Genomic DNA, 24,836 nt, shown 5'->3' on the forward strand with positions numbered 1-24,836 from the left:
GGTGACGTTCCTGTGGGGGGATTACCGTACTATATATTTCGGGGTTGACGATTTGTTTGGGAGAGGGAGAGAGAGAGAGAGAGAGAGAGAGAGAGAGAGAGAGAGAGAGAGAGAGAGAGAGAGAGAGAGAGAGAGATGGATTATTGCAGGGGTGAGGCGGTGTGTGGGCGATGCGACGCCTTCCTCCACTACCCACACGACACACTATACGTCCAGGCCTCCCCACACACACACACACACACACACCATCCTCTGGCCCAAACCCTTAGAACCACCAATGTACGACCCTTGACCACGATATACGACACCCGACAACCATGATACGACCCTTGAACACAACAACGGTACGACTCGAGCACGGCGGTACGACCCTCGGGTATGATAGCCTGTCCTCTGACCTTACCCTTAAGGGTCAAGTCAAAGAGGCCAGACACGTCACATCCGACGTGGTGAGGGGGGGTTCAGTTCCTGTTTCCTTATCACAGCCAATATCAACCAGAAAAGTCAAGGGGGGGGGGGGGGGGGGAGGAATGTAACCTTTGTCATGTTAGAACTTTAATATTACAAAAGTAAAAAAAGAGAAAAAGCTATATTTTGGCATTACTACGCTCAGCTAGACACAGCAGCAAGAAGAAAAAAAAAAAGTATGGTGTTACATGAGGGGTATGTGGGGTACAGCTTCTACCTGTGGTTATATAACATGCTCCGCTATCTATTACACAACAGGTTATCAGACTTATCGTGGTGTTACCGAGGTGCACTATTCTACACGTCCGCCGGGCCCTCCCTTAATAAACCCACTGGGCACAACGGTGCGAGCGACCCATGAGCAGCACGACGGTACGAAAGCCTTGAACACAACGGTACGACCCATGAGCAGCTCGACGGTACGAAAGCTTTGAACACAACGGTACGACCCATGAGCAGCACGACGGTACGAAAGCCTTTAACACAACGGTACGAACCCATGAGCAGCACGACGGTACGAAAGCCTTGAACACAACGGCACGACCCATGAGCAGCACGACGGTACGAAAGCTTTGAACACAACGGCACGACCCATGAGCACGACGGTACGAAAGCCTTGAACACAACGGTACGACCCATGAGCACGTATTACCTTAAGATGTAATGGCCTAGCAGTTAACTACTTCTTTTACAAGTCATGTCAGAGGCCCTTAAGGCTATCATAAAGAGGGGTCATACCCTCGAGGTCATGGGCTTCGGGAACATATTCGTCATGCAAACACAAGCCGACGGCGGCAACACAAGTGCCTCCCCCCAACTGATGAGAACGCCAGAACTTTACATTCCTGCAGTCCCTCAGCATCCTACCAGATCTGATGTGTACACACACACACACACACACACACACACACACACACACATGGGCTTCCGCGGTGTAGTGGCTGGCGTCGCTATCCGTGATTTCATAAGGGCCCGCCCAAGTTCAAGCTCTAGGCGTGGCAGTTAGCCCGCAACCAACCTAGTTGTTCAACCTCCCATCGGGGCTGGTCGATAAATGGGCTACTGTATGTGTGTGTGTGTGTGTGTGTGTGTGTGTGTGTGTGTGTGTGTGTGTGTGTGTATGCAAGAGTAAAGACAGAGCGGACATACGAGGTTTTAAAGAAGACGGGGCACCACCAGAGTAAATCTCTCCTCCCGTACCACACAAACAGTAATCATAAACACACACATACACACACACACACACACACACTCACACACACTGCCTCTCCTTTTCACCACACTCAAGGATGCCTTTACCCACGAGTCACCACGCTCGACAATGTCCTCCCGACCACCAAGCGCAACAATACTGTCCCTCGGTCGACACCCCTCATCACTGCCTACGTCATGGCATTATCAGGACAACCCCGGCCGCCCCCCTGTTGTGCCCAGGACGGCCCCACGGCCCAAAGAGCAACCGGATCTCCGGACTGCAGAAGGATACGGAGGAGGCGCCAGAAGTCCCTCTCTTTCCTCGAGAAGGACATTACGGCGTCTCCCCCCGACAGGAGCTTCGCCGCTACCACACACACACACACACACACACACACTGCCCGCCACCCCTGCACACTACACTTTAATGCACCACAGTTAAAAAAACAGTGGTTCAAAGGGGTGTCAAGCCTGAATAAATATATGCTGACAAAGACGCGAGCAAGTTCCTACACACATATATTACCGACCAATCATCCATGGAATGTACTAAGGTGACTGGAGGGGGAAATAGATAGATAGATAGATAGATAGACAGACAGATAGGCACAGGTAGATAGTTATATCCATGAAATGTATTATATAAACATAGAAATAATGAGAGAGAGAGAGAGAGAGAGAGAGAGAGAGAGAGAGAGAGAGAGAGAGAGAGAGAGAGAGAGAGAGAGAGCCTACTTACTACCTACAAGATTTATCTAAATGCTCGCAACCGACACGTACATAAGACAAAAAAAGACAGCAACCAGGGCCAAGAAGGGGAAATCGACAGCCACTGTCATGCTGGCTGAGTGTGCCTACCTATATAATGAGGTTTCGCCTACGGCAGGACTACTGCATATCGCTCGCCGCACTGAGAGAGAGAGAGAGAGAGAGAGAGAGAGAGAGAGAGAGAGAGAGAGAGAGAGAGAGAGAGAGAGGACTTTGTACTCATGACGGGAACTTGCCACTAGGCAGGACGAGCACGCAGCGCTCGTCGCATTATGCCAAGAGCATCTGGCTTTCCCCGGCGGTTACCCATCCACGTATTAACCAGACCCAACGTTACTCCAATCGTGTTAGAAGCGGTGGTTCCAACGTGGCATGGCTGCTGGCCACAGTGAAAGAGAGTATCTACGTAGGTAGGACGAGATTTTGACATTAGGCTGGGCTAAAAGCCTAGCAATACACGTCCACTAAATGAACAATAATCTTTTCCTCTGGCGGCCACGTACGTACGTTGCATAAATATTACCTCCGCTTCATCTGGAACTGTTTTTAGCCAATTATCAAAGCTTCTTGTGAATGTCTCCGTAATCATCCCATAGAGATTCCTTATTTCAAACTCGATAATACAGTAAATAACCTTTCCCTCTTTGTCTATGAGCTCTGATAAATATAAGTTTATCATTACTTCGGTACTGGTCAAGGCATTACTGTAGACTACGCTATCCCTTTCGTGCTGCGGTGCTCTCAAAGCAGGTATGTTGTGTTTGATAACCCCAAGGTTGCTGCCAGGCAACCGATCATTAAGCATCTTTCTCTTCGGTGTTGAGGCTGTGGAGTTACGAGTTCCTTTTTTTTAACTTCTCGTGAGAAGTTCCATCTTCCAGTCCCCCAATTTTACTCGCGAAATGCTTCTCAATTTTTCCATCATGTTAATTTCTCATAGTCTTCCTAACGACCATATAACACGGCAGGTATCCAGGTATGGTTTTAATGTACGCATTGACCAGCTTTAACATCAACATCCTCTCTCTCTCTCTCTCTCTCTCTCTCTCTCTCGTGGTGACTGTTCTCATTATCATTCCACGCATTACTTAAGCATGTAACTGTTTTGTCGAAGTGTTTTTCCGTATGACAGCTTTTTCACAACAACTACACTTGTGTCCCCAGTTCTGAATTCCACGGTGGAATCTCCTTTCTTCTTGGCCCTTTACAGGAAGCCACGGTTACTTTCCATGACTTCCTGGTTTGAATTCCTCTTCACAGGACGCTACATTTCAAAAAAAAAAGATGTTCCTCTGTTTATTAGCCTATCGCGTTCCTTGTGGATACCCAGACACAACATGTTTCTCATACCGCACACTCCTGTTTATTAGTATATTGAACTTTACTGTGGAGAGAGAGAGAGAGAGAGAGAGAGAGAGAGAGAGAGAGAGAGAGAGAGAGAGAGAGAGAGAGAGAGATTCGTGCGCAGGCGTTACGATGCCTCAACACAGCCACTCAAGATGCATCATCCACAAACAAGTGTAATAGTGGACTGCAGCAGTGAGCCATACCCCTCCTCCCTACCACCACCGACCGCAGCTCTACCATACTATCTTCCCCACCACCACCACCAACCATAGCTCTACCATACTATCCTCCCCACCACAACCACCACCAACCATAGCTCTACCATACTATCCTCCCCACCACCACCACCAACCATAGCTCTACCATACTATCCTCCCCACCACCACCACCAACCATAGCTCTGCCATACTATCCTCCCCACCACCACCACCAACCATAGCTCTGCCATACTATCCTCCCCACCACCACCACCAACCATAGCTCTGCCATACTATCCTCCCCACCACCACCACCAACCATAGCTCTACATACTATCCTCCCACCACCACCACCAACCATAGCTCTACCATACTATCCTCCCCACCACCACCACCAACCATAGCTGCTATACTATCCTCCCCACCACCACCACCAACCATAGCTCTACCATACTATCCTCCCACCACCACCACCAACCATAGCTCTACTATACTATCCTCCCCACCACCACCACCAACCATAGCTCTACCATACTATCCTTCCCACCACCACCACCACCACCACCACCACCACCACCACCACCACCACCACCACCACCACCACCACCAACCATAGCTCTACCATACTATCTTCCCCACCACCACCACCAACCATAGCTCTGCCATACTATCCTCCCCACCACCACCACCACCACCACCAACCATAGCTCTGCCATACTATCCTCCCCACCACCACCACCAACCATAGCTCTGCCATACTATCCTCCCCACCACCACCACCAACCATAGCTCTACCATACTATCTTCCCCACCACCACCACCAACCATAGCTCTACCATACTATCCTCCCCACCACCACCACAACCATAGCTCTACCATACTATCCTCCCCACCACCACACCAACCATAGCTCTGCCATACTATCCTCCCCACCACCACACCAACCATAGCTCTGCTATACTATCCTCCCCACCACCACCACCAACCATAGCTCTACCATACTATCTTCCCCACCACCACAACCATAGCTCTACTATACTATCCTCCCCACCACCACACCAACCATAGCTCTGCTATACTATCCTCCCCACCACCACCACCACCAACCATAGCTCTACCATACTATCTTCCCCACCACCACCACAACCATAGCTCTACTATACTATCCTCCCCACCACCACACCAACCATAGCTCTACTATACTATCCTCCCCACCACCACACCAACCATAGCTCTGCTATACTATCCTCCCCACCACCACCACCAACCATAGCTCTGCTATACTATCCTCCCCACCACCACCACCACCATAGCTCTACTATACTATCCTCCCCACCACCACCACCAACCATAGCTTTGCCATACTATCCTCCCCACCACCACACCAACCATAGCTCTGCTATACTATCCTCCCCACCACCACCACCAACCATAGCTCTACTATACTATCCTCCCCACCACCACACCAACCATAGCTCTACTATACTATCCTCCCCACCACCACACCAACCATAGCTCTGCTATACTATCCTCCCCACCACCACCACCAACCATAGCTCTACTATACTATCCTCCCCACCACCACCACCACCACCAACCATAGCTCTGCCATACTATCCTCCCCACCACCACACCAACCATAGCTCTGCCATACTATCCTCCCCACCACCACACCAACCATAGCTCTACCATACTATCCTCCCCACCACCACCACCACCACCAACCATAGCTCTACCATACTATCCTCCCCACCACCACACCAACCATAGCTCTACCATACTATCTTCCCCACCACCACCACCAACCATAGCTCTACTATACTATCCTCCCCACCACCACAACCATAGCTCTACTATACTATCCTCCCCACCACCACACCAACCATAGCTCTGCTATACTATCCTCCCCACCACCACCACCACCACCAACCATAGCTCTGCTATACTATCCTCCCCACCACCACAACCATAGCTCTACCATACTATCCTCCCCACCACCACACCAACCATAGCTCTGCTATACTATCCTCCCCACCACCACCACCACCAACCATAGCTCTACCATACTATCCTCCCCACCACCACACCAACCATAGCTCTGCCATACTATCCTCCCCACCACCACACCAACCATAGCTCTACATACTATCCTCCCCACCACCACACCAACCATAGCTCTACTATACTATCCTCCCCACCACCACCACCAACCATAGCTCTGCTATACTATCCTCCCCACCACCACACCAACCATAGCTCTACCATACTATCTTCCCCACCACCACCACCAACCATAGCTCTGCCATACTATCCTCCCCACCACCACACCAACCATAGCTCTGCCATACTATCCTCCCCACCACCACCACAACCATAGCTCTACCATACTATCTTCCCCACCACCACCACCAACCATAGCTCTGCTATACTATCCTCCCCACCACCACACCAACCATAGCTCTGCTATACTATCCTCCCCACCACCACCACCACCACCAACCATAGCTCTGCTATACTATCCTCCCCACCACCACCACCAACCATAGCTCTGCTATACTATCCTCCCCACCACCACCACCAACCATAGCTCTGCTATACTATCCTCCCCACCACCACACCAACCATAGCTCTGCTATACTATCCTCCCCACCACCACACCAACCATAGCTCTGCTATACTATCCTCCCCACCACCACACCAACCATAGCTCTACTATACTATCCTCCCCACCACCACCACCAACCATAGCTCTACCATACTATCTTCCCCACCACCACCACCAACCATAGCTCTACCATACTATCTTCCCCACCACCACCACAACCATAGCTCTACCATACTATCTTCCCCACCACCACCACCAACCATAGCTCTACTATACTATCCTCCCCACCACCACACCAACCATAGCTCTGCCATACTATCCTCCCCACCACCACCACAACCATAGCTCTACCATACTATCCTCCCCACCACCACCACCAACCATAGCTCTACCATACTATCCTTCCCACCACCACCACCAACCATAGCTCTACTATACTATCCTCCCCACCACCACCACCAACCATAGCTCTACCATACTATCCTTCCCACCACCACCACCAACCATAGCTCTACTATACTATCCTCCCCACCACCACCACCAACCATAGCTCTGCCATACTATCCTCCCCACCACCACAACCATAGCTCTACCATACTATCTTCCCCACCACCACACCAACCATAGCTCTGCCATACTATCCTCCCCACCACCACACCAACCATAGCTCTGCCATACTATCCTCCCCACCACCACACCAACCATAGCTCTGCCATACTATCCTCCCCACCACCACAACCATAGCTCTACTATACTATCCTCCCCACCACCACAACCATAGCTCTACTATACTATCCTCCCCACCACCACACCAACCATAGCTCTACTATACTATCCTCCCCACCACCACCACCAACCATAGCTTTGCCATACTATCCTCCCCACCACCACACCAACCATAGCTCTGCTATACTATCCTCCCCACCACCACACCAACCATAGCTCTGCTATACTATCCTCCCCACCACCACCACCAACCATAGCTCTGCTATACTATCCTCCCCACCACCACAACCATAGCTCTACTATACTATCCTCCCCACCACCACAACCATAGCTCTACAGTACTGATCCACTACACTACACGGGCGCTCGGGTTCTTGCCAGACTCCTTATCATTACACTAATGCATCAATGAGTTCACACGTCCCCCAGCAGAGGGCTCGTAAAGAACGCGAAAACGTATGACTGCAGTCACATAACCACCACAGATCTGTCTTCGTGTGAACAGTCTTCACGTCACTCTGGTTCCCTCTACAATTACGTTTAGACTTTTACCAAGCCTTGCCAAGTCACTATACCGGGACCTGTTCTGGCCAAAACGACAGAGTGGCAAGCGGCCCCCGACACGCAGGAACTACGTCTTCACAATCAGTACTAAGTTGGACGCGAGTAAAGTCCACGGGGTGAGGAATACGTGGGCGGGAGCAGTAGGTGTGGCGCACCACACACCAATGAGGTGTGAGAGAGCAGCAGGTGTGAGCAGCCCAGCACACCACCTCGCGTTCGGCCCCCTACACCACTGGCCAACGCACTGTTCCCGGTGTTGTAGTGGCAGCGAATATTGAATCAACTGCGGGGGCTGCCAGCCGACACGCAGGCCAAGCCGAGGGGAGGAGCGGAGGGAGGAGAGCCCACACCGTGGAAGGGAGGGAGGGGGAGTCAGGCAGGCAGGCAACAGGGAGCGCAAGCAGAGGAAATTGAAGTGGGGGCGTTCCGACGTGAGGTTACGTGAGAGGAGACAGGCCAGGAGAGTGGGTGGGATGGGAGGCAACACCACATGAGAGCCGAGGAAAAAGAAATATAATCAGCGAGTGAGACAGACACACGTGTGGATGAACTTAACAGGAAAATTTTTACTGACAACAGATAAATCATACGAGGGATATTGATCTACAACACACAACAGCTGAGGAAATGCAGGAAGAGGAAATAAAAATATTTCTGATGGGGGGTTTTAACGGCGGATTAGCATTATATGAGAGATGACAATGAAAGGATACACAAAAGAACACTTTACACGTTGTGGCGAAAAACGTATTACAACATGGGAGAGTCATACGTCAGTAGGCAGGTTGGAACGCACCCAGGACCGATATTTGTTTCTACATGATGCGGGAGACGGACGTGAACTACGAGGTAGGAATAGAAGGATGAGGGGGAAGTGAAGTGCACCGTTCACAAAACAGTCTTCACCCCGGAAGCAGCGATACAGAATTATCAGGTGACACATGAGACACGAATTATGAGTGACGTAAGAAGGGGCATGAAAAACGGCCGGGAAGGTTTTATCGATGAGGTAAACCCTTGGATTGAAAGGACATAGTTATGACGGGACGTACGTACGAATGTATGTTGCACACTGTCTTCCGGCACCGGAAGATATTGCACAATATTCTTTTTTTTTTTTTCATATATCTTCGTCGTTTCCCGGTTTCGCAAGGCAGACACAAAAAACTGACGAAGAGAATAGCCTCATTCCCTCACACTAATTCTCTAGCTGTCATATATATATATATATATATATATATATATATATATATATATATATATATATATATATATATATCAGTAACGAGCTAAATTTAGGCATCTTAATTACCGAGCACCACATGCTTGGTCACTTCTACTCTTCAAAATTTATTTCGAACACATCTGAATACTGTTAGATCATCGAATACAACTGTATCCTCGTGTTCATTTGCTTGATGGAATTCTGAAAAAGCTGGTATAACTAAATATCTTAAGATATGTAATGAAAAATAATGAAATTCCTAAGCTTCAGTGACAAGTCCTCTTACATTGGTTAAAACGCCAATAAAATCGGAGATAATTTGACTGGGGTCCTCTTCAACTACAAAGGCAGAAGAACAAAAGTTGGAGGCGTTTTTCCCTTTACTGTGCAATATATTTCACAAGAACAACGAAGCGCACGCAGCTTAGTTCACATTGTTATATAATGCTTTCAGACATGGTCCTACTCGCCGAGCTCTGACCTGCTACATCTCTACGTATTTAAGCTGACAAACACACGCTTCCATTTCTCTGGGAGCGAAAACTTAGGAGCCATACATCTGGCCACATCTGGACGACAGCAGTGGTAAACTCAGTGGTTCCCCCCGAGTTAACACGACCTCTCTTGATATATAGAGCAGTAAATATCATAGGAAGACCCCGACCAAACATACACTCCTTACGGATATCAGCGAAGGTTCATCGAAAAGGGGATAAATTAGAACAAGATTTACCGATACCTCGATTTGAATATGAATGAAACACGACCGTAATGCGCGTCATTCACAAGTCTCATAATACTAATAATAAAGACATTATTCAAGATAAAGATCAAGACAAGACAAGGGGCTGCTGGGATATGTACCGCGAAGAAAAGGGGAGACGAAGATGTTTTGAAAATTTTTTGTGGTGGTGTGTAGTGAATGCCGTGCGGGAGGGAGGTGGTGGCGGTGAGGAACCGGCCAATGACCAACTTGGAACATCGGTTAACTTAACGTACTGAGTCCACCCTACCCCCTTTCTACCCCCATCTGCCACACTAACCTGTGATTTCTGTAAACCTAGCCAGGCCAGGCCATGCTGTGCTATTTACGATAAAACTGTTTCTTGGACAAACAAACAAACAAAAAAATAATGCATTAACCTTACGTATGTCTTAAGATAATGTCGGAGATCTTACATCCCCACAGCTCAGTGGCGAACCAAGTTTGCCATTGAACTGCTCTTCTGCTCAATCAGGCTGTTGGGGGGCTGCAGTCCGAAGGCATAAACAACATACGTCCACCACGAAAAACTTCACTTAATTTTTTGAAGGTGAAATACCACCAGGACCAAATCTAAATGTTTAGACAATAATGAGCCATATGACCCCCTATAACTTCATATGATTCCTCTTGTACCACTCAACGAGTCTGTAAACCACGTGAGCCAACCACATTCACCTAAACCACGTGAGCCAACCACATTCATCTCAACCACGTGAACCAACCACATTCATCTCAACCACGTGAACCAACCACATTCACCTCAATAATGTGAGCCAACCACTTCCTGTATCGATAACATATACAGGAAGACATTACGTGTGAAACTCGTAATAATTTCTACCAACCAACGTGAGCCACCCACTACGTAGGACCCACTACCCCGTCCACAGGCATGTCATATGACCTGCACAAGGAAACTTTTATCACTGAACGCAATGCTAGGCTGAACCGGTTCATCGTGGGGGAGTCCTGTAAAGCATCAGTTCAGGTGAGGAGGACTGGCCTCCTGCCATAATCAAAAACGCTTTCTACAAAAACGATAACATCCAAAGGCTCAGTCGAGATATACCTGTAAACAAACATGAACAGGCTAGGTCCTAGCAAGGGTCTAGAACATCCTTCCCAGTAGTGTACAAATAGGTTATATCCAACGAGGAGTTACACACTATAATTCCACTCCACAGTATAATGTCTTCTAACAAACGATGTCTTTTTAGTTCCTCGGGCGTCTTTTCCTTCCGTTTTCTCCAACCGTTTCGTTTTCACTGTATTTCCCATGCCTTTCTCTCTACCTCATGCGGTTCTATATTTGGCTTTAGAATCCAATATACCCTAAAAGGCTTATATTATACCGCGCCTCACATTTACTTGTCTCTTAACCTGATTTGTTTTGCATGTTTTATTAGGATTAATATTTCTTTGATCTAAACTACATTAAATTTTCTTCCTTAAATTATTTTCCCGCCTCATTTTCTGATTAGGGCATACGCTCAGGTGTATATGGTATACACACATGAGGTATTACAGATATTACAGAACTGAGAGGTCATGAAAGTTCCTTGTACACTAACCATGTATGAGCTTAAGATTAGGATGAACAGGATATTTCCACACTCTATATAACATATAGATGAAGTACCTTTAGATATACACGAAGATTTGTACGAACGTTTACAAAGTAAATAGTATAGACATTATGAATCTGAGTGAACATTAAGTTACGAATAGCTACAGAAATACATAAACTGATGTACTACATAGCTTAAACGAAAAATGTTGTGCACTTCCATACCTATGTTCCTGTTCATAGACTGTTTATAGACTGTTTATATACTATAGTAAGTGTACGAGTTTGTACGTGGAACGAAACTAGTGTGAGTGTGTGTGTGTGTGTGTGTGTCCTCTAGCTAACCTCCACACCACTGCTGATCAATAAGGCAATTTATTCTGTGCTCCAACGGACGAAGGGAATTAAAACATGTTTTCCACTGGGGAAATATACTCGAGCACAACAACAGACGCACAGCTTGCGGCAAGGTTTCAGGACTGACGACATAATCAAACTTCATCACATCCCGTGATCATAAATAAAGCCGAACTCCTCGCGTCAATGAACATGGAAGTCAACTTTTCCACAACAGCTCAAGGGAATGTTGAAGAAAAAAATTATACATATATATATATATATATATATATATATATATATATATATATATATATATATATATATGCGAGGTAGGAAACGTGTGTGGAGCAGCCTTCATTCCGTGCACTATCTCATTACCACGTTGTGGCAAATAAGAGAGTGCGTGGTCCAGCATGCAAACTGCTTGCTTATTTCGATCTTTTGAGTAATAGTACGATGCTTGCCTGACGCGCACTTCCAACCACTTTATGAGCGAACAGTTCCGCGGTCTTCAGAACTCTGACACGGAGACGTCAAGGCATTTCCTTTCCATTTATCTTAATGTTCACGGGAGAATGTATTCTCCCCAAGTTAACGTCGTGTGTACGGATATCTTTTTTTTTTTTTTTTCGTAACAGCATCTTGAAGTTGTACCATTTACTTTGTACATCCGCTAGTTATTGTAATGTTCTACCACATGAAAATGATAAATTTAGACCGAGTTCCCGCACAGTTCATACATCCTCCGACTCATCTTCAAAGGGATTACAGTAATGAATCTGGGATATGAGTTTTTTTTCCCCCCAGCATGGTTTATATACATCCGAGCTTACGTATACCTGTGTTGGCTTCCGGTGTCATATTCTACCCACCGTTAGGTAGCTCAGCCTGTACGACCTGACCTACCACAATGTTTGATACTATAAATCTCCATGCGTCATGTATCTAGCAACCGCAAATTTTTGGCAAACCCTGCATTAAATCATCTAGTTCCGTTTTCTAAAAGTCCAGGGGGATAGAGGAAGGGGGGTATCTTCCCATGGCGTCACTTCCTTGAACCAGTTGTGGGTTAAGCAGACGTGAGCCCCTGTTATCATACAGTGTCATCACAGGTGGTGGTGGTGGTGCTGCTTCGTTCCCCCCGAGCCTTCTTACTGCACAATCTATCACCTTCGCGGGTTCTCCCACACTCTTAAGGTTGTAGCCGCCATCCATCACGCCTGAATCATTCGTCTCACTTGTTTATGGTCGGTCTAGTACTGTCATTACACTGAACTCGACACGCGATTACTTCGTTCTGTCCACAGCGTACGAGGACATGTACTACTGACGGCGATATACAAGAAGTGCTGCACATGCTGGTGGTCGAGGGAGGAGGTGTTTCAGTCATCAACGTGCTACTTTCGCAGACAATGGCGGGTATTCTGCGCCACCAAGAACTCGTAAAACAGACACCAATACATTATAGTCAACAGGTCTCGTATCTACTGTCAAGGTGTCATCCTATCACACACTGCGTATCACTCCAACGTGTTGCACATCGATTAAAAATGCTCCCCACCGTGCACCATGCTTACCCAACTTGGAACTGGCTGCAGAATAAGTAACATTTCTACTTCATTAATGTTCTCTCTCTCAAGGACATTCATCAAAATTCTTTTACCTCTTCGGTTTCCTCTCGTTAAACAATTATCACGTGATTGAAGAGACACTAACAAAAATCAAGTCCAGCTTAATAGGTCTGTCTATTTTTTTCTTTCATTTCCACAGTCACAGAAGTGGTGCTAGGAAACACCTCTCCGGGCAGGGAGCCACCCGCCGTCCAGCACCAACCCAACTAATATTGTCTACACGGGCGCACCACGGCACCGAGGTGGCGGCAAGAGAGGTAATCATGCATTCCAGAGAGGAAAAGGAATATTCACCATCTGAGAAACGGAAAAGAATTAAGACATGAACTGAGATAAAGCTTGAAAGACAGAAATGGACAGAGCCGGGATGGGATGCAAGGATCAAGCTGATATATGACAGGACTGGAATGACAAACTAAGGCAGGAGAGGGAAAGCATGGACCGGACAAAGACAACAAACTATAAGACAGGGCAGGGACAACAACAGTATCAGGACTGGAAAAGCAAGAACAGGACCGGGAGGGGAAGCAGTTAAAGGCCTGAGAAGGAAAACAAGAACAGACCCGGGATGACAAACAAGGACAGGCCTGTGAGGGTAAGCCAAGAGAGGACTAAAAATGGAAGCATATTTGAGGTAGACAGGAAAATGTGTCAGAGGAACGTGTGAATCATGAGAAGGAAGAAGCATGCTTTACATTAAACCTATGCACTCTAACAATATATATATATATATATATATATATATATATATATATATATATATATATATTTTTTTTTTTTTTGCTTTGTCGCTGTCTCCCGCGTTTGCGAGGTAGCGCAAGGAAACAGACGAAAGAAATGGCCCAACCCACCCCCATACACATGTATATACATACGTCCACACACGCAAATATACATACCTACACAGCTTTCCATGGTTTACCCCAGACGCCTCACATGCCTTGATTCAATCCACTGACAGCACGTCAACCCCGGTATACCACATCGCTCCAATTCACTCTATTCCTTGCCCTCCTTTCACCTTCCTGCATGTTCAGGCCCCGATCACACAAAATCTTTTTCACTCCATCTCTCCACCTCCAATTTGGTCTCCCTCTTCTCCTCGTTCCCTCCACCTCAGACACATATATTCTCTTGGTCAATCTTTCCTCACTCATTCTCTCCATGTGCCCGAACCATTTCAAAACATCCTCTTCTGCTCTCTCAACCACGCTCTTTTTATTGGTCCATATATATATATATATATATATATATATATATATATATATATATATATATATATATATATATATATATATCTTTTCTTCCAAACTTCGCCATTACCCGCATTAGCAAGGTAGCGTTAAGAACAGAGGACTGGGCCTGTGAGGGAATATCCTCACCTGGCCCCCTTCTCTGTTCCTTCTTTTGGAAAAAAAAAAAAAAAAAAAAAAAAAAAAAAAAATATATATATATATATATATATATATATATATATATATATATATATATATATATATATATATATACATATTCCGGGAGAACTACTTAACTGTTATTGCTCGGCAGGGTGAGCCTCCGATAAGAGCAAGGGGATCCAGGTCCTAGAAACCCCATTTCTTTCTTCACCCATAAACACACTATATATATATATATATATATATATATATATATATATATATATATATATATATACACACACACACGTACAAAAGACCAGTACATCGTCAGGGTGACCCAACGAAGCGAAACATCCCGCACCCTCCAACAGCACTCCCCTGCCACGCACCATCACTACACCTGCCATTACCAGTACTGTGGTAACCCTAAATCTCCCTGGCCGACCGCCACAACTAGCAGACTGTCACTCCTTTCCCCAGACTAATCACCACGTACATCACCAGTACTGGGAGACCACAAAACCCTCTTATGTTTCCAACACTATTATTACCGCGCCTCGTCACCTCTCCCACCAGCATTACAAGTACGCCGCCAGTACACTTCCTCAAATCATTACCAGCCATTTGGTATCAATGAAATTCGGTCGCTATCGGCAGATCTCACCAGACTCGTATTGATCGACTATATATGGATCATGGCTGGGCGAGGGAAGCCAGAGGTGGACCGTGTAACCCATCCAATCTACATGGGCAGGTCATCAGCTATCTCCTCCCCCTCTCAAAACACCCTGGTGCACCTCGGTTATCTCTTATAGAATGAGTAAAGTATAATCAGTCATACAAGCATTTTCTTTTTTTTTTTAACTTGAAGGTCCTATAACAATAATCCCTGCCATCTAAGCACGTAACCACGAACAAAATTTGCTGAGCTGTGCCTTTGATATTAAACAAGCACCGGTACAGCAACATTCCACGACCTTACAATTACCGGGGAAAAAATCTGCTATCTCAACATTACTACATGGGAAAGACGGAGGGAGACGGTGGCGGTGGTGGCGGCTGCGGGTGAAAGTGGTTGCGGCATGAGGCTGTCGGAAGGCGCAGGCACAGCACAATCCCACCACAACCCAGCTAGTTTAAATCAAGATCACCTCAGGAGAGAGAGAGAGAGAGAGAGAGAGAGAGAGAGAGAGAGAGAGAGAGAGAGAGAGAGAGAGAGAGAGAGAGAGAGAGAGACAGACAGACAGACAGACAGAGAGAGAGACAGACAGACAGAGAGAGAGAGAGAGAGATTCTGGTTATATCATAAATAGACCCGTTTGATAAAATAAAAGTAAACCTATATAATTTTGCATCAGCTTGAACCAAAGTAGGCTTCACTAGAATTTAGTCTATGACTACAGATGCACTTGGATTTCCCAAAAATTTCCTGACCTTTTACTTCAAATTTCCGAATTAATATTCCCTTTCCACCTAAACTGAAATAAAAATAAATCCCTCCCGAATTTCCAACCTTCAAAACGTAAGAGATGACTGTAGAGAAACAGAGTCGTGGCGCGCTCAGAGCAACAAAGAAAAGAGATGTAGGTAGAGGTTGGCCAATACTGGTGGTTGTTGCACCATCGGTACCATCCTCACGTCAAGGTCGGCTGGCCTGGAAAACTCTCTATGGGGCCGCCAAGCAACGCTCGCCCTCACAGCCCCCAGAGGTGGGCCCCTCACAACCCTAATGCCATTTATGTTCTCCACGACCCGACCTACTGCTGCCCACAACCCACCATGCACAATGGTCTGCAACCCAGGCGACCACAGTTCACCATCAGTAGCAAAGTGTTCCCATGCGCAACCATTAGTGACAGCGAGCAAGTGTTCCCATGCGCCACCATTAGTGACAGCAAGCAACTCCAGTAAACTTATCACCAGGTTTCACTTGTACACTACGCTCTTCTACAAGACCATCGTTAAATGACTCCCTATACACAAAACATTTCGCACTTCGTTTAGCATTACAGAGAAAGTCTGGAACTGACTCAGGCAACTCCTTCCACTTCACCATCCCTAAGAACTGGCTACCAATCTGTGATCATATATATATATATATATATATATATATATATATATATATATATATATATATATATATATATATATATATATAATCATCCCACCTACTTGAGATTTATTACGTTAATTTTACTCAACTTTGGATAATATGAAAACGTTCAGATTGTTATTTCCTAAAGCAGTCTATTCAGCGTAACGCTAGAAAACTAAAAGCAATTTTTTTCTGCATCTAAGATCGCCAGCGAAGTGTTGCTCAGCAATTCTGCCAGGTGAATACTTCATTTTTTCAATAGGGGATTCTAAACTATCTCGTGGCCTATGTGTTCTAATTCGGTCAAGGAGTCTCCATGAACGTAGCCCCCTAAAAGAGCCCACAGGAGTTTACATGCTTGGCTAGAACGACGTTGTGTTCACATCTATACAAAAGACAGTATACTTCGTTCAACCTTACTTGCCTTGTTGGGCGAGGTTGGGCTAGAGTAAAACTCTAGTTTATGGGCACCAGTAGACTATGTATAATTATCACAATTTTTGTATTCCAATGGCAATGTAAGGGGGAGGAAAACAATAAAACTGGCGGGGGCATATATATATATATATATATATATATATATATATATATATATATATATATATATATATATATATATATTTCTTTCAAACTATTCGCCATTTCCCGTGTTAGCGAGGCAGCGTTAAGAACAGAGGACTGGGCCTTTGAGGGAATATCCTCACCTGGCCCCCCTCTCTGTTCCTTCCTTTGAAATAAAAAAAAAAAAAAAAAAACGAGAGGGGAGGATTTCCAGCCCCCCGCTCCTCCCCTTTTAGTCGCCTTCTACGACACGCACGGAATACGTGGGAAGTATTCTTTTTCCCCTATCCCCAGGGATATATATATATATATATATATATATATATATATATATATATATATATATATATACATACTATGACAAATCGATAACCAGGCGGTCCATGTACATCAGTAAAACATAGGAATGATTATGTTAGTGGGTGAAACAATCCAAAATCTATAAAAACTCATGTAACTCCCCCAAGCAGACATATTTCTTTTTTTCTTTTCAAACCTGTTTGAAAACTATGTTTGTTACGGTTTCATGTTTAGATGGAGTTGCTTGGTGACCGCGTGCGTTTCCGCGCAATGAAAATACACTGAAGCGCCCGAACGCGTTCCAGCGAACATTCGTTAATGTGTTAGGACGCGTCAGATGCCAACTTCGCTCATACATCTCCGTTCTGGCACTGATGATTAAGGCGAGATTTTCATGGGCCCTGTTGTTTTCTCAAAAGTTTTACCTACCCCATACACTTCCCAAATTAAAAAAAAAAAAAAATCCACATGCTTCTACTAATTTCGTATACCATTTTGAACGTATTAATAACCTCTTCTGAGTTATAGCACCTGGCAAAAATATAAAATTTACCTCATGAATGCCCAAATTTATGCAACTTTATTCCCTAAAATGTTACCAGTTCGTCACTTTCAACGATAGTACCAATGGTGCGTGTACGAAGTTTCTATCTAGTTTTACCGTTCAATAACAGTACAATAATGTGTACATACACTTCCTAACGCCTGGATGACGACTATATCCTGCATACACGAAGTGTAACAAAAGAAGACCTAAAAAAAAGAGCTCCGCCTCTAGGTTAGGTCTAATTGTTTTCCCCATACAGTAAGTTATCCTGCAAAACAAAATAAGCAATATCAACAAATTAGTTAAGTGGTGCCTAATGGAATTTTAATGTGATTAGAACTTCTAGTTCATTTCAGTTAAATTTGGAGGCCACACAATAATAAGAGGTACGCCGCTTTAAAATCTTCCTTACACAGGTTAATCAGAGAATGTGATTCTATCAAAAATGTACACCCAATCTTGAGAAAAAAAAAAAGCATTCCAAATCATTCAGAAGGAACGTAAACAATGGTTTACAAATACAAGAATAAATCTAATAAAACCGTTCATTCTAACCATGAAAATGCATCTGGCTCTTTTAATGAACTACAGAAAGTTCTCATTATTTCCGTGGTTTATATATGTTACCCCTCACCAACAGGAAAAATCAGAGGTCACACTGTGTATCACTACCAAATGCTGCCGGCTAATTCATAACAGGCAATGAAAGATAACGTCTTAAAAGATGTCGACAGTAAACAATGATCCTTTACATAATACACATACACTGCCTGAGACAGGCTTTAGTATTCAGCATGAAGAACACCTGAAAGTAACAGCAGAGAGGGCTTGTATTCCACCTGTTGCAGCCCAGTCCACGAGAACAGCTGATTGCTTGACCCACCACACTATATCACTCTAAAACTTTGATGTACTTCGTAAAGACAGCTACGATTTCATGACACTTAGCACTTCCATACTCTTCATGGTCCAATCACGTGTCACCGGTCACCACTGACAATACACTTCAAGAGCACGATCCGCCAGCACCATGCACACCACCCCCAAAACATCAGGACGGCCGCCGCCGCATGCAACTGTGTCCGAAACGCTGCTCACACCAAGGTACACAATAGTTACTGATGATTTTTCAACAATTTCTAGCTTCAAAAACATACCGTCTACAGATCATAATTAAAAACAAAAGGTATGATAGATAAAACGGCTTACAATAACTTTGGTCTGAAGGTTGACATGACAATGATAAACCATTTAGAGTGCGACCTAGCCTGCGCAATGGACACGAACTCAACAGACTGTAATCAATGCTTCGGAGCGCCGAACACATATTTTGGCGGACTTCATTTTTCGCGACATGTAATAAATATGCATAATAAGCACTCTCCTTTCATGACTGGCAAAGAGCTACTTCCCTTATTTGAATAATTATAATTTCAGAACCAAAGAGAAGAATACAATCATGAATTAGATATACTGCCAGAGAGCCATTCTCTGCGAGTAGAGAGACGGGTGGGAGTGGAGCAAAACAGCTGTCAGATGTTCCCGGGTGGTTTTGGTGACCCATTGTTCAATAGCCAATTACCATCATCCGTTTAATACTATCGACAACCATATTAACTTGGCTCTGAAACTGCGATATGCTACATACATTCGTGCTGGCATGCTAATAGTAAAAATCATGTTTAATGCTAGTTCCTCCAGGCAATGGGTGAAAACACGAACACCCGACAGTTCATACTCATACTAACCCTTAGACAGAAAATGAACCTTAGCAACTCTCAAGTTTCTTGGGGTCAAGAACAGAGAGAGTGGAACATGTTTACCGTGAACACGTGGGTAGCTGGGTCACGGTTTACAAATGCAATATCCTATACTTTAATATTGTCAATACAGAAAACCTTTTTTTTTTCCTAACACCTTCATACAGACCCATACTTCCGCACTTGCAAACAAAGAGTAAACCATTGCAACACTCGGGAAATGGCTTAACCTTCCCTTGTGAAAAGAAAAAATGAAGAAACGTGTCAACATGATGATGATGGGAAAAGAAAAACAGCTTGCTTATTTATATGCCACTTCTCCTTTCACCAAGAATTGATCCTCCTCCAACATTCCGAGTTGGGCTCCACGTTAACTTCAATAGCAGGAACATGCCATACGAGGATCACGCGCGGCCGAGCTACACAGAAATAATGCTGCCGCTTGGGGAGGGAGAGTGGGTCGGGGAGATGGGAGGAGGAGGAGGAGGTCGGTCCAGCAGAAACCTGCCTGCCTGCTGCAACCTTGTGTGTCGCCAGGTGTGACGACCATGAACACGGGCGTCGAGAGCCAGCACGGGCCCTCGCCGGCTTACCCCCCCCCCCCCCATCCCCCTTTTTCTAGAACAAAGTAAAAAGATCCAAAATAAGGATAGCAATGAGTCACACTCGAAGCACAGCCGCTTTTAGCTCACACTATAAGCGTAGAAGGAAGGGAAAAAAAATAATCGATAAAGTATCAATTATCAAATATAAAAATATTTCGCCATCACTCGAATTATTATCTCATTCCTTTTTAATGTATCGAGCGACCTTATTATATAAAGGCAAAGGAGTCTATGTTTTGCTATTAAAAGAAGTTCAGAGGTTAAAAGCGCGATGCGGGCTTTAAGAAACGGCAAGGAGCCCTTCAGTACCATCTAGAAATAGGATTAAGTGGGATTTAGAAAAGAAAAGAAAAAAAAATACCCAGGGCTCCAGAGCACTGACCCCATCTCCAGTCCCCTACCTTAACCATGAACTGCACATGTTTACTAGATGAAATATCTGTCATACCAATATAAACAAAACTTAACAAGGGAACATTTACAAAAAAAAATAACTACACACTAACAGGGACAACGCATGCACAAATAAATCAATTATATATATATATATATATATATATATATATATATATATATATATATATATATATATATATACGATGCAGAACAAATCAAAAAATACTACGAACCACTTGCTTAACAATACTAAAAAAAAATGCATTGAATAATCATATACATCGATTATATACATCGACATGTTTTATTACGCTGTTGAACAACATTGGCAACTCATACAATACTAAGCCGTTAAAAGCACCCTGAGAGGTCAGTAAAGGGACACTGACGTCATACATAGTCGCAATATCTAGAAATCCGTAGGGTCGATCAACCCGTTTTGCGGACGCTGGCTATACCAAGAAGCGGGGCAAGCGCCTCTGACGTTCGTTCACTTATCCGCTGTGCCGTGTGCCAAAGCTTGTCTGTCATGGTTGTGTGGGATTCATTACAGTTACAACAATTATCCTGTTCTTCAAGCCCCTCCTCACTTTCTCGGATCTATAAAGACTGTGAGATTGTGATACCATTCTCTCCCGCCATAGATTTCTCATGCCTGGCATAAAATCATGAAAATAGCTACATCTTACGATGATGTAAGATCAATGAAAGCTTCGTATTGACCATTTGGATGGTTTAACCGCTTAATATTGTTTGCCACAACGGTGTCGTTTAAAGGCAAACTAACCAACAATCATAAACAATACACAAATTACGTAAAAAAAGGAAAACAACAAACGACCCATCAGAGTGGATGACACAGCGCACAGGTCAAAAACGGAAATGATCAAACAGCAGATGATCCCAGCATGGCATGGAAACTGACAGAAACATACAAGGCACTGATATGGCTTCAACAAAATAACAAATAATTTTTCTTTTCCTTTTAACAGAACTACAAACCTACATACAACGGTATTCTGTGAGTCATAATGATGAGTCAATCATACAAACACGGACAATTTTGAAATTACGGAAATGCAATCAATGATTAATATATCAACTGCCACGTCCATACGACTAACCCAATCTTAAGTTTCACATGTGAGCGAACTCTGTCAGGGAGAGTGGGTTACACTGAAGTGTTGTGAAGACGTTCACTAACGTCTGCTATCATAAATACAGCTGTTAAAAATATTCCACATGAACATTCTTCTCTGGCCACAAGAGCCGTGAGACCAGTCAGATGTTGCCTGTTTACCCTATGTTCCCCTCCTGGTACTGTACTGATGGCTGGATTTTCAGAAAGGAAACGATCTATGCATTTCACGTAACGCAAGTCTTTGTTCGGTTGTAACGTGGTTTTGATCTAGAGCCAGATCTGGTTATGAGAGGTTAAGTTACATCAGGTTATGGTAACTGCAAGTCAAAACATCTCAGGAACATATAACAGTCTGGATAACCTTCTGAGCTCAGCTTGATTTAGCTTGATGGTATCAATCCCTCGGCGTCCTCTCCCGTCCGCTATTTGATGTCCAAAAGCCATTACCAGCTAAATAACGGTGAGCCTTTCCTGGAAATTGGCTGAACGTTATATGTACGATAATGATTCTGGAAAATAACTTAATGGCGTTGGAATTCACACGATTATTAAAAATATGTCACCTTCAAGTAAACAATGAGTAGATAAGGTTGACTGGCTTCCTGTTGTGTTTTTCCAAAGGAAGCCTATACAGAAGCGTCGATTACAACGGTTCTTATTTCTTCCTCAGAAGCTGTTCCGTATCAACTTCTAAGTCCGATCAGCCGACTCTAGCCTTCAAACATTTCCTTCATCACTGAGTTTACAAGTTTGTCCTGGTAAGACTGGAAGCCAGTCATTCTTTATCTTTCTACTTCCTTAAAGTATTTCTTCATTACAGCAGCAACAATAATGAACTGACAATATACAGAGACATTAAACACAAAACAAACTATCTGTTTCTTCTTGAACTTTATCCAATACCTAAGATGGAATGAGTCAAACCGACTAACCTCTTCACTTACAGTGATGCTAAGTTTTTAATAAAAGAAATATTGAAATAAAATGACTTATGAAAAACCTAAAAACAAGCCAAAACTACCACTTCAGTTTGTACATGAAGGGCTAACTTATCAACCTGCACAATTTTATTTTGCTTATGAAATAGAGAATGGATGTGAGCGAATGTGGCCTTTGAAAGTCTGTTCATGACGCTAGCTAACTACCGCGGGAAACGATGGACAGGTTTTCAAGCCACGTTTTCTTTACTATGACGAGATGAATGTAAAATACTCGCAGATTCGAGCCCTCGTGTGATCGTTCATGCAACCGGCTGCCACACCCTCCCTCACGAACACCACACCTTTCAACCTTGGCCACCACACCCTCCCTCACCACCACAACCATTCCCTCCCTCCCAGAACGGCGAAATAGCACTTTTCAATAGTGCAACCAATCACCACCATCATATTCCGTCTTCAAACCTTCTGTATAGCTGGCACAACCTTCTCGCTTAAAAAAAAAATAACCTCAACAGCCACCGATTTCTATCCTGCCAAAGAAATGGATGAATTATTGGGAACTGAGCATGGAGGATCGTAGAGATGCGTTTGAAAACTTCCTTGGGGTGTCTACATAGAGACAGACAAGACAGGATCATCCTTTTATAATACATATAACAGAAGTCGAACTACACATGAAGTACCAACAAAAGTTCTAAAGGAAAAATGTATAAACTTTACGTGCCACAGCTTTTGTCCAAAAATGCAAATAATAAATGGACAAGCTTATGGTCAGAAATATCAAGAACACACTGGAGAAAACGATATGAACATGATGAATAGCTTCATAATAATACACATAACGTATATGTGTATGTAACTTATCACCCCTAAACACGGCAGTTCGACCCTTGAAGCACAAGGCTACAACGCTTGGGTATGATGATGGTTTGGCCTTTGGAAGGGTTAGACCAAAGGCGAAGGCATCACACCCCCTATCACCATGCTCGATGATTATGGGCGCCATCCTGCTCTTAACTTCCCTAACTTCCTTTTCAAGGAGTTAATATTACATTTAGGCATAAGTTAACCCAAGTTATAGTAAGCAGGTAACAGTCACCAAATATACTATGCATCATCTAGCACCGCATGACTCGCTCAACGTAGCTAGCTTAAATTTAGCGAGTCAGCATACATATGTTTGCTGACACCTAAGGCTAAAGCAACGGGAGGAGGAAGCAGAGGTAGTGGTGATGGGGGCTTTAGTAATTGCTACTGTTGGCAGTGGTGGTAATGTTGTTAGTAATGATGGAGGTGGTGACAGCGGCAGAGAGGGTGGTGATATATGAATAGAGAGACTTAAGAAGCAAGAAGAGGAGGGAAATGAGAGGAGGAACGATGATACTGGGTAAAAGTAGGGAGGAGGTGGGTGACGAAGGTTAGAGCGAGCAGGACGAGCAACGATGATGATGACCACTTAGAAGAATAAGAAAACCATTAAGAGGAAGGAAACACGGACGATTCCTCAAACACGAACAAGACCCCGACATCGGAAACATTAAAGAACAACACGAAAAGAAGAACAGAAACCAGAAGACAGTGGAAACATATATGCAATACAGCAACTACGAATTTGAAACACAAGGCGAAGCTCCAGCAAACCAATGATGTACATACAATAAGCTTAGCTTAGCTAATGAATATCCTTCCTAAGCCAATAAACAACTCCATCACT

At 44.4% G+C, this 24,836-nt stretch overlaps 1 protein-coding gene across 9 annotated transcripts in view; it reads right to left on the minus strand.

The window, feature by feature from the left end:
• Positions 1-24,836, minus strand: part of LOC139748346 (tyrosine-protein phosphatase non-receptor type 11-like) — a 131,796-nt gene that overhangs the window by 58,094 nt on the left and 48,866 nt on the right. Inside the window, exon 1 of one of the 9 annotated variants that reach the window (XM_071661470.1) lies at positions 19,489-19,529. The exons of 2 other annotated variants lie outside the window; for them this stretch is intronic. In XM_071661470.1, the coding sequence (XP_071517571.1) occupies positions 19,489-19,514 (26 nt within the window). In that variant the 5' untranslated portion in view covers positions 19,515-19,529. Of the gene's footprint in view, positions 1-19,084; positions 19,104-19,162; positions 19,352-19,488; positions 19,530-24,836 lie in introns of those variants that run through there. 6 more of the 9 variants (XM_071661441.1, XM_071661417.1, XM_071661434.1 and 3 more) reach the window with 6 other exon arrangements.

This window comes from Panulirus ornatus, chromosome 5 (genome assembly GCF_036320965.1).
Source record: "Panulirus ornatus isolate Po-2019 chromosome 5, ASM3632096v1, whole genome shotgun sequence".
Classification (NCBI taxonomy): Eukaryota; Metazoa; Arthropoda; class Malacostraca; order Decapoda; family Palinuridae; genus Panulirus; species Panulirus ornatus.